Raw genomic sequence first — 12,040 nt, 5'->3', positions numbered from 1 at the left:
TATGAGAATTAGAGAAAGATATAACTTTGCAAATAAAACTGGAACTAATTTCCTATCTCTCATATCTAAGAAAATTCTTAAAAATGTGCTAGCAATATACAGCATCAATCTAGAGATTCAACGCAATCCCTATCAAACTACCAGTGTCATTTTTCACAGATCTAGAGAAAACAATACTAAAATTCAAATGAAAGAAGAAAAAGGACCCAAACAACCAAAGCAATCCCAAGCAAAAACAACAAAGCCAGAGACAGCACATTACCAGACTTCCAACTTTATTTCAAGGCTACAGTATCCAAAACAGCATGGTACTAGCCCAAAATCAGGCACACAGACCAATGGAACAGAATTGAGAACCCAGAAATAAAGCCTTTCACCAACGGATCTTTGACAAAGTCAACAAATGTAAACACTGGAGGAAGGAAGATGTCAACGCATAAAAATTCTAGAAGAAAGCCTAAGAAATACTCTTCTAGATACTGGTCTAGCTAATGAATTTATGACCAAATCCTCAAAAGCAAATGCAGCAAAAACAAAAATTAACATGTGGGACCTACTTAAATCGAAGAGCTTCTGCACAGCAAAGAAACCATCAACAGAGTATACAGACAGCCTACAGAATAAGAGAAAAGATTTGCAAACTACACGTCCGACAAAGGGCTAACATCCAGAATCTATAAGGAACTCACACAAATTGACAAGAAAAAAAACAAATGACACTATTAAAAAGTGAGCAAAGGGGCCAGGGACGGTGGCTCACACCTGTAATCCCAGCACTTCGGGAGGCTGAAGCAAGATTATTGGTTGAGCCCATGAGTTTGAGACCAGCCTAGGTAGCATAACAAAACTTTTTCTCTACAAAAAATCAAAAACAATTAGTCAGATGTGGAGGCACACGCTTGTAGTCCCAACTAGTTGGGAGGCTAGGGCGGAAGAATCACCTGAGCCCAGAAGGTGGAAGTGCAGTAAGCTGTGATTGTGCCACTGCCCTCCAGCCTGTGAGACAGAGTGAAACCTCAATTCAAATAAATAAAAAGTGGGTAAAGGACATGAACAGAGACGTCTCAAGAGAAAACATGTAAGCCGCCAACAAACACATGAAAAAATTCTTACCATCACTAATCGGAGAAATTCAAATCAAAACCACAATGAGATACCATCTCACACCAGTCAGAAGGGCTATCATTAATAAGTCAAAAAACAATAGATATTGACAAGGTTGTGGAAAAAAGGGAACACTCATATGTTATTGGTGGAACCGTAAATTACTTCGGCCCCTGGGGAAAGGAGTTCAAAGATTTCTCACAGAACTAAACATAGAATTACCACTTGATCCAGCAATTCCACTACTGAGGAACAAAATTTGCTCGCCAAAAACATACCCGCACTCCTGTTTGTTACAGCATTATTCACGATAGTAAGGACATGGAACCAATCTAAGTGCCCATCTACAGAAAAGAAAATGTGGTACATATACACCGTGGAATATTATGCAGTCATCAAAAAGAACAAAATCATGTCTTTTGCAGCAACATGGTTGCAGATGGATGCCATTATCCTAAGCAAACTAATATATAAACAGAAAACCAAATACAGCATGTTTTTACACACAAGTAGAAGCGAAACACAGGCACAGAGATGGGAACAACAGATACCTGGGACTACCAGCGGGAGGAGGGGGGTCAGAGTTGAACAATAGGGTACCATGTTCACAATTTGGATGACAGGCTCCCCAGAAGCCCAAATTTCACAAATATACCCACATAACAAGCCTGCATATGTACTCCTTGAATCTAAAATTTTAAAAACATATATATATGTACAAGGGGAGAACCCAGAAAAATCAAAATTTATTTACACAAAATTGTCTTTATTCTTCCATGTTTAAACTTCATTCACCTTCAAAGTACTCTCCATTTAGTACAATATACCTATTGAGACACTTTTTTCCGTGGCTCAATTTTGATGCTTTTTAGTGCAAAAAACTTGTCAATTTTGATGCTTTTTAGTGCTTCTGCTGTTTTTTGTTTCACCTCTTCCACATCAGCAAAATGTTTCCCCTCGAGGACTTTTTTCATCAGGGGAAACAAAAAAAAGTCACTCAGGTCAAGATCAGGTGAATAGGGAGGGTGGGGCACAGAGATCATGCCGCTTTGGGTCAAAAACTGCTGAACACTCAGGGCAGTGTAGGCAGTTGTGCTTATAAATCAGCCATCATGAAATGGGCAAACGTGCTGAAACAATCTCCAAAAAAATAGTTTACTGTAGTCGAACACAGGCTCTCTCAACAGTGCTAGCTGGTACACTGATGTCAATGGGTTTCTAGAACACTTACCTAGCAGGGGAAGCCTGTACTACAAGGGGCCTGACCTCCAAAGATAATTTCAGGTTTTTGGGAGGTCCCATTTTGTACACACACACACACTCTCAATCTCTCAATCTCTCAATCTCTCTCTCTCTCTCTCTCTCTCTCTCTCTCTCTCTCTCTCTCTCTCTGTCTCACTCACTCACTCACTCACTCACTCACTCACTCTGCTTTCCCAAAGTCAGTGATCTTTTATACTGTAACCCGCTCCAGGACCTGGTCTTACTTTCAGAGATGTGTGCCTCGGTGTTTAAGCCTCTATAATTTCTACTTTAAAATTCACCTTTCTAAGCCAGGCACGGTGGCTCACACCTATAATCCCAGCACTTTGGGAGGCCGAGGTGAGAGGATTGCCTGAGCCCATGGGTTCGAGACGAGCCTCGGCAACTTGGTGAGATCTCACCTCTACAATAAATCAAAAAACTAACCAGGCATGGTAGCATATGCTTGTGGTTCCAGCTACTTGGAAGGCCTTGGTGGAAAGATCGCCTGAGCCCAGCAGATCAAGGCTGCAGTGGCCATGAGCGTGCCACTGCACTCCAGCCTGGGTGAAAGAGTAAGACTCCACTCAAAAAAAAAATTCACCTTTCTTAGGCAATTATTAGAATCACTAGAAGAAAAAAATTGTGCTCTAAAACTAACAAAATATAGTGTTATTCTTTTTTTAAAAATCTTTTCAAGAGAAAAAAATAGAAGTTTTTAATTATATAGTAATGATCAAAGGGTTACCAAATCTCAACAAAAGAAAGTATGAATGACTATTGTCTTACTTCTCAAAATGTTAACAAATTAAGGAAAAGAAATATTAGAAGAACCATATTCTGCAAATCACTACTCTAAAGCAATGATTATTTTACTTAAGAGGATCCGAGAAGACAGCAGTTGTGAGGGCAGTGGCTCATTCTGATATGCGTGAGATGATTCAATCAGGCTTCTTTCCAGAGCTGGGGCCCAAGGGAGTTTCCCACACAAGCTGGTTACATGAGGCTACAAACACGAGTGGGTTTGGAGGCCAGACTCCACATAGATCCTCACCAGCTTTTTTTTTTTAAGATGTGGGATACAAGTCAGGGTTAAGTTACAAATGTTCATTATGCAGGTACCCTTGTTGATGAGGTGTGCCCCTCCCTCCCCTGGCAGTTTCCTTCAACTGCCAATCCCACCCCCACTCCCCTGGCAGTTTCCCATTCCTGCTAATTCCTTTCTTAAAGTATTATGATCATTGCTCAAGATCCGCTTATGAGTGAGAACATATGGTACTCTATTCCTTGTTTCTGTGATAGAAAGTCCAGTTCTGCCCCTACATATCGTCTAGACGCTTTCCTCCCACCCCACACACACCCTGCGTATCACACACCCCCAACAATGGCCACACCATGCAAATTCTATACTCCACTGGAACTTTATCCCAAAGTAATACAAACTCAACCACTTGAAAAATGCTAAAAAGTCTTAAGAGATCTGAGTTAAAGTCTTACAAGAACCATTTCTTGCAAATAAGACCCTCAATGCCCAATAATTCTACATGCAAAAACACACATATAGTACTAAATATGAAACAATTTATCCACAGTTCTAGAAATGAATAATATAAATGTCTAACCAACTCAGTTGACTGATGCTTTTCTAAAGAAACATTATATTTCTCAGACTGCACTAACACGTTTTCTTTTAAGCATCATTACCTTAAATCTTACCTTATTTTTAAAAACAAGCTGAACAGGAATTTTTAGAACATCATTTATAATTTCCCCATCATCTTCAACATAATACACAATTATACAGGCTTTGGGGGCCCAAGAGTTTTCTGGTGTTAAAGAGAAGGTTGTTGAGTTTTGTTTGCCTACAGCCACCAACTGTCCTCTGGACACGACCTGCAAAGGATAGTAGATGACTTTAACTGTTTGCTAAAACTAGCAGGATCCCGGTTGAAGTTACATTTACCATAAGTTTAAGCATATACACAAATTATTGATTTAAACCGGGTTCAAAGCCTTTTGGAATGTGAGAAAATCTCCCTGACAAACACAGAGTACAAGCTGAGAAACAGAAGACAATAACATTAAATGGATACTGATTAGAGTCACAGTAGCTTCTATTTTTGATTGGAAGGAATACAGGACATCACTGAGAGAGCTGGGTTAGCAAAATTACATGACCATGATAGTAACTTTCATTTTCTTTTTTTCTTGTATTTTATAATTTGCTACAATGACTATGTTGTTTAACTAACAGAAATGTATATTTTAAACATAATGCAAGACTTAGCTATCCATTTTTAATTAGAAATGCAAATATAAGTAAAGAAAGACAGAAGATATTTGATTTCAATATAAAAAGGACAGACTGGGTATGGTGGCTCATGCCTGTAATCCTAGCACTTTGGGAAGCTGAGGTGGGAGGATTGCTTGAGCTCAGGAGGTCAAGAGCAGCCTGGGCAACATAGCAAGACTCCATCTCTATTAAAAATAGTAATAATATAAAAAGGACAGGTTAAAAGGTGTGAAGCTGAATTTTAAAATTTAGCAAGTTGGGGCAACCCCTTCGGGTGCCCTCCTACTGTGGGAGTTTTTCTGTCCTCTCAATAAATCCTGCTCTCACAAAAAAAAAAAAAAAAATTAGTAAGCTTAGTGTAGACATAAGGTAGGCAGCATTTAAGATGATAATAGGTTATAAATTTAAATTCTATAAGAGATTACCATATAGCTTAACTCCTTTAACTGCTTGTTGCCACTAACCACCAACTCAAAAGGTGACCCCACCTGGAAAAGACACCTTAATTAATATGTACAATAGCAAAGGCAAGAGAGTCCAATTACATTGTAATTATCAAGTGAGTTGCAAGCATTACCTTTACATTATCAGCTCTTGCTTTTAGTTGGATGTATGTCTTACTAGGAGATGTAAACATTCCATGAATGGCCATGCTATTTTCACTATCAAGAAAATAAGCCTATAACAAAAGAAAATGGAGCTGTAAGTTTTCATCTTCAGTAACACCTTGAGGAAATATGCCACTGCTGAACAATTCCTGAAAGCCAAATTAATTTTCACTTTTTTTCATGCAGGAAGAATACATTCACCAGATACATCATACCCTAAGAGGAAAAAAAGCACAGTCCCAATTTATTTCAGAAGCAAAGGTACTTGATCAATAAATATGGTGAGGGGAGAGAATGAAATGATCAGGGGGATTTTTCTTTCTCTCCACAACACATAGTCTGTACCCAAGCAGGAATTACACCATCACCCCATGTGTTTCACTAATGTTCAGAGTAAAAACAGAGACAACACTCAGAGACTGAGAAATGGCTGGGCATGGTGGCTCACACCTGTAATCACAGCACTTTGGAAGACCAAGGTTAGAGGATTGCTTGAGCCCAGGAGTTTGAGACCAGACTGGGCAACACAGCAAGACCTCACCGCCACAAAAAATTTTTAACAGTTTTTAAAAATTAGCCGGGCCTGGTGACATCCACCTATAGTCCTAGTTACTCGTTAGACTGAGGCAGAAGGACAGCCTGAGCTCAGATCGAAGCCACAAGTGGCTATGAGCATGCCACTGCACTCCAGCCTGGGCAAGAGAATGAGATTCTGACTCACAAAAGGGAATGGAATGGAATGGATTGGGAAGGAAACATGCGTCCACTATATGCACTTCCAGCTCCAACAGGTCAAGTGCCCACCACGAGGCAACAACTGCAGTGGTGTCACAGGGACACAATGAAGGGGGAACAGATGGCACCTTCAGCTGCAGCTCACTGCAGTTGTCCAGGATGGGGAATTCAATCTTCAGGATCCCACTGGGAGGGACAGTGTAATTGAGGGTCTGGCCAGCTTCTATCTTTTTATCTCTGCTACTCCATCTGCTCCAGTAATGGGTGTAGTTTGTCTGTGTCACTGCTAGGACAACGTTATTTCTCCTCTCTTCAGGAGTCAGTCGATTGCCATCAGAACGGGTTATCTTCACCTAACAGTCCAAATGAGACATCTTAAAAGCAGGTAAAAAGAGAAGGGAAGGATTGAAATGCAACTGAATACAGTTGCCGTCTGTGTTGTTCCCATGAAGCCCAGCTGTTGAAAACCACGGGCAGCCACTGCTTTCCAGACCCAGTGGTCACTCGGGAGGCAGTGAGGCCACTGGTCACTCCCTTCCTGATGCTAAGGGATTCCCTGCCTCCTTCCACGACCCCACACCTCTTATCTTCACCTCCGACCTCTTTCTTCATCCTCTCAGTGTACTTTGGGTTCTCTTCCCTCTCCCCAAATGTGAGACCCGGTCAAGGCCAAATTATCAGCCATCATTCCCTCTTCCTCAGAGGTCTCAGTACTACTGTGGCATGTCATCTCTTTGTGAGTACGCTCTGGTCCAAAATTCCCATCCCCACCTTCCTGGAGCTCACACCCAATACCTCCAGCTCCCTGCAAGAAGCTTCTACCGTGTTGTCCCAGTCAGCTCAAATTTACACATCTACAACCGAGCAGCACGTGGTTTGCCCTATGAGTGCTGACGCCACGATTCTGCCCACTTCCACAGTCCCCAAGGCTGCTAGTCATCTTATGCCTGGGCTACAGCTGTCTTCCCACATACAACCCCATCAGTCTTCCTCAAATCCTGTTCTCAGCATGCACATCCCTTCCGCACAAGAATCCTGGGTGCCTCACTGCCTGCAGTAAAGTCAACACGTATGGGAGACACGTGGGGCCTTCTATCACCCCCCAGCTCTGCCTCCTGTGTGGCCCTCCAAGAACAATCCCCAGGAGTGGCCACACAGGTACCGGCTCTGCTGCTGAAACACCCTGGACGTGCAAACCAAGCCCTCGCCTCGCACCCCTGCTTCTCCCCCCAACACACACACCTCCAAGCATCTCTTAACAAACACCTTGGCATCTCCTCTTCCACAAAATATCCCCGTAATAACACTCCCCACCCCCAGATGCTCTGTCTCTCTGAGCCCCCATGGATCACTCTACTCACTGGAAAATTACCATCTGCACCCTCGTGGGTTTTTGACTTACCTTTTCAAATTGTCAGAATTATTAAGATCACCGAAATCAGGAACTGCCTGAAATTTCTTTGGCCATGCGACAAGAAGTCACCCGCCTTTCTTTCAAATCAGGGTCAACAAACTACCGCAAGCAGGTGGGCCAATCCAGGATTTTTGTAAACCAAGTTTGACTGAGACACAGTCACTCCCCTCGTTTACAGATGGACCATGGCTGCACTTATGCCCTTACAGAACACATGGTCCACAACACCGGCCCTCTGCAGAAAATGTTTCCAACACCCGCTTGAGATCCCTGCAGAATTAAGTTATTCTGCCTTGAATCACAGTTGTGAACACATTTTCTTGTCATGATCACAAAAAGTGTGAACCCCAGGGTGAGGACTGAGTCCTTAATCTGTAAGCCTGGCCAGCACCATGCCTTACACGCTGTCTAAACTCACATGATTAATGTGCTCACCCAACATCATCTCCAGAAAAAGAGCAGTTGTGCTAATAATTTTTAATGTTACATCTTTGCTAGGCTAAAATTCATTATTATAAAAATCAAGTTGAAACTTTGACTACCATAAAATTCCTTCAATTAATCAACAAACGCTTGTGTAGAAATCCACAACGAAACTTACATTCCCTGTTAACTGCATTTTTAAAGAAATATTTCTGCTGTTGTTGCGAACTACTTTTCCATAAAAATGATACAAGCATCATTTGGAAACAATCCTACGTGCCCCATATATCTAAAGAGGAAAAAATAATCTATTTTTTAGCTTACATTTTTAGAAAATTGAAAATAATATTTCCCATTCAGTTTCACTAAACTGAACTTACTATTAAAGACTAGAAATAAATATACTAACTTACCATAGCTGTGAAGTTGAGAGATGGCTTCAAGACAGTGGTATAATCAAAAAATTCAATGACATAATCGTGAGGCTTGAAAAACACATTGGAACTTGCATTTCTGGAGATACCTGTTTTGGAAATCGCACCCTTTAGAATGCAGAAGTAATGATAGGCCAAAAGCTTCTCTCCACCGGATCTTTCCATCTAAACCACAGGCCAAACGGTTCTGGGATATCAGGGCACGTAAGCCTCGCTGCCCTGTGGGCTCTGACGCTAAGAACACCATGCAGTTTTACTGTGTTTTCTCTGGACCCCTTCCAAGCACCACGCTACCTCTCCTGTAGTGACACACACCAGAGATTAGGGCCATTGACAGGAGAGCCTTGTGTTCTCGGGGATTGGCTAAAGCTATCAAAATAGCAACAGGGGCATCTTGTATTTTAATATCTTGCAGACATGACTTCTCAAAGTAAAAAAGAAAAAGCAATAGCAACAAGAAGGCCCAAAGACCTAAACTTTACTTTCATATTAAAAAAAGAAAACTGTCTAGGAGCAGATGACATTTCAGAAGATGTGAAGTGACTTAAAAAAGAAGAAGACATTCAGCTGACAAGGGAAGCTTTGTGTAGTTTCAGAGCCAGAAAGAATAAAAATGGAAAAAATTATAATTAGCCCCCAAGGATCACTCTACTCACTGGGAAATTATCATCTGCACCCTTGTGGGTTTTTGACTTACCTTTTCAAATTGTCAGAATTATTAAGATCACCGAAATCAGGAACTGCCTGAAACTTCTTTGGCCCATGCCACAAGAAGTCACCCAGCCTTTCTTTCAAATCAGGGCCAACAAACTACCGCAAGCAGGTGGGCCAATCCAGGATTTTTGTAAACCAAGTTTGACTGAGACACAGTCACTCCCCTCGTTTACAAATGGACATGTGGCTGCAGTGCAGACTTTCATAGAAAATAAGTTTCCCCTTCATGATGAAAACACCCCGCAAGTTAGAATAGTTACTAGTCAAGACAACTTTAATATCAACCAGCATCTTCAGAAAGTCAAGGATGGTTCTGAGTGAAAGCCCAGTTAAGATAAGGAGGATGGCGGGCATCACCACGCAGACAGCTCTGCCTTCCCTCCCAAGCCTACTGACCTGTAAGTGACTCTGTCACAGTGGCCAAAATTTCTACAGGCCCAGGTAGAGACAGACCCATGTGTTCGGGATGCTCATTTGAAAAATCGATTATGCTTTTCATCTCTCCGGCATGAAAAGAGAAGTTTGCAGATCCGTTTATCTGTTTTGTTAAAAAAAAAAAAAAAAAAAAAACTCAATTTTATTTTTCACTTCGGCAATTCAAACCTTAGAAAGAAAACGCAAACGAAGTCACAAGAACAGTCCTGCTCTGGTACCATTTTAACCAAATACGGGGAACTTCAAACTTGTCCAATGCCAGAAAGCTGTTTGCTTACGTTCAATATTGTGTTAATTGAGTACCAAATCATTTCTAAAACAAAAAAAGCTAAATTTTTTCCCATGACAAGTTATAAAAAACCTACAGCAGTCACCTTAAATTTCTTTGTAATGTTTTTCTGCACTCCCCAGAAGGATAAAGGTGAAAACGTAAGTGTTACATCGCCTCTCACTGGCTTCCCATATGTATACCTGAAAAACAAACAGGGATTCTTCACATCAACCTGACCTTGTCAGAACACGAAGCATTAGTCCTAATAGCATACACTAGCAATTTGACGTAAAAGACTTACATTAAAAACACGCTTCAACTACAGTTTTAAAACTAAATGCAGCAAGGAATGTCCCTAATAAGTGATGATCCCTGAGATTCAGTTCCCAAAATAGAAAGACTTTTAACTACAGCATCTTAAAACAGTTCGCAATGCACACTTTCCCCAGCCTCTGACCATCGGAGAGATCCCAGAGAAAATCTGATCACAACTGGACATGTTAGTTTCCTGTCCAAAGATTTTATTAAAGATTATGAAAAATCTTTAGTTCCTGGAATCTGGACTTCCCACTACCTGCATGCTCACAGGACTTCGCAGCTCTGGAAGATTTCTTTTTTTTTTTTTTTTTGAGTTGGAGTCTCACTCTGTCGCCCAGACTGGAGTGCAGTGGCCGCTCCCGGCCACCGCAACCTCGCCTGCTGGGCTCCGGCGATCCTTCCGCCTCAGCCTTCCAAGTAGCTGGAATTACAGGCATGCGCTACCACGCCCGGCTGATTTTTTGATTTATTGTAGAGATGAGGTCTCGCTGCCCAGGCGGGTCTCGAACCCGCGGGCTCAGGCAATCCACTCACCTCAGCCTCCCAAAGGCGTGGGATTACAGGCTGAGCCACCGAGCCCGGCTGGAAGATTTCTTAATGTTAGCTAAAACTGCAACCACCAGGGCTTTTGCTGCATGCTCCAGTATTAGCCAAGGGAACTAACTAGACTATAGATTCTGGAGCACCAAATGTGCTCATGGTTGGCCAAACTGGTTTTTAGCGAGAAAATTTAAAATAAGGATAATCTTTTAAATCTGTAATACCAAACTTGTCTTCTTGAGTCAATTCTCATGCTCTGCTATTTTGCATTCTATATTAATTTTATCCCCTCTTATAATGGGAAAGTCTCTTCATGTGAAGAGGCCACCTTTGGTGAACATTGTAGTGCCAGAAAGTCTTATTTAAATGCATTTCCGGGGTTGCTTCCATCCTCTGTGATATGCTGAGTCAGATGGGAAGTTGACATTGCCTTGCACTCTACAAACTGTAGTGGTGAACCGCTGATTCTGGAATCCATTAGTTAGACACAGAACAGTCCTTCAGCTAGATCAACTCAGCTCAAAAGCAAATATTAAAATATAGCATATTCCAAATTAAGAAGAAAGCAAATCCACCTTTAAATACACCACCCTACCAAATGAAAATGAAAAGTTAGTGGAAACCCTGGTTGGCATTTTTAGCACCAAATTCATTCACTCAAGAGTCTTCGAAGCTGAGCACCGTGGCTCACTCCTGTAATCCCAGCATTTTCAGAGGCCAAGACAGGAGAATTCACTTGAGCCCCGGAGTGTGAGATCAGTCTAGGTAGCATAGCAAGACCTCATGTCTACAAAAAAATAAAAATTAGCCAGGGTGGTGGCGCACACCTGTAATCCCAGCTACTTGGGAGACTGAGGCAGAAGGATCACTTGCGCCCCAGAGGCATGCGGTGAGCCATGATCGTGCCACTGTACTCCAGCCTGAGGCACAGAGTAAGACCTGACTCAAAAAAAAAAAAAGAGAGAGTCTTCAAAACCTGTCATTACTTGTATCTTAAGATAAAGACAAAGATTTAAAGATTAAGTAAAAGCAAAACTAGAATGCTAGAATATTGTGTTTTAAAATAGTTATATCACATAATCGCACAAGAAGTTTTAAAATTCAGACATAATTTAAAATATTCTCAGACACAAACATTTTTAATTTTTATTTAAATGTGAAACATATTTAGCTTTCCAAATAGCAAGCTGATTGTAATAACTGTGAAATGAGGATACTGACAGTTATTGTCCTGAATAGAATCCAGAAACATTTGGGATAAATTAATTACTCAGAAATTAATAGCTTGATAACATTTTTAAAAACAAATCAAAGCCGGGCTCGGTGGTTCAGCCTGTAATCCCGTGCCTTTGGGAGGCTGAGGTGAGTGGATTGCCTGAGCCTGCGGGTTCGAGAACCGCCTGGGCAGCAAGACCTCATCTCTATAATAAATCAAAAAATCAGCCGGGCGTGGTAGCGCGTGCCTGTAATTCCGGCTACTAGGAAGGTTGAGGCGGAAGGATCGCCGGA

General features: G+C 41.5%; 1 protein-coding gene across 1 annotated transcript in view; it reads right to left on the bottom strand.

Annotated features, from left to right (window-relative positions):
- The window catches only part of CD109 (CD109 molecule), a 128,996-nt gene that overhangs the window by 56,550 nt on the left and 60,406 nt on the right, over positions 1-12,040 (bottom strand). Inside the window, exons 8-14 of the mRNA XM_008067309.1 lie at positions 9,777-9,873; positions 9,364-9,505; positions 8,233-8,342; positions 6,111-6,335; positions 5,217-5,318; positions 5,065-5,127; positions 4,063-4,239 (exon numbers count right to left, since the gene is read on the bottom strand). Of these exons, the coding sequence (XP_008065500.1) occupies positions 4,063-4,239; positions 5,065-5,127; positions 5,217-5,318; positions 6,111-6,335; positions 8,233-8,342; positions 9,364-9,505; positions 9,777-9,873 (916 nt within the window). The remainder of the gene's footprint in view (positions 1-4,062; positions 4,240-5,064; positions 5,128-5,216; positions 5,319-6,110; positions 6,336-8,232; positions 8,343-9,363; positions 9,506-9,776; positions 9,874-12,040) is intronic.

The sequence above is a fragment of the Carlito syrichta genome, unplaced genomic scaffold (genome assembly GCF_000164805.1).
Source record: "Carlito syrichta isolate Samal-C Ts95f unplaced genomic scaffold, Tarsius_syrichta-2.0.1 Scaffold309474, whole genome shotgun sequence".
NCBI classification, from domain to species: domain Eukaryota; kingdom Metazoa; phylum Chordata; class Mammalia; order Primates; family Tarsiidae; genus Carlito; species Carlito syrichta.
The sequence above is the reverse complement of the archived record's forward strand: the minus strand, read 5'-3'. Positions and strand labels throughout refer to the sequence as shown.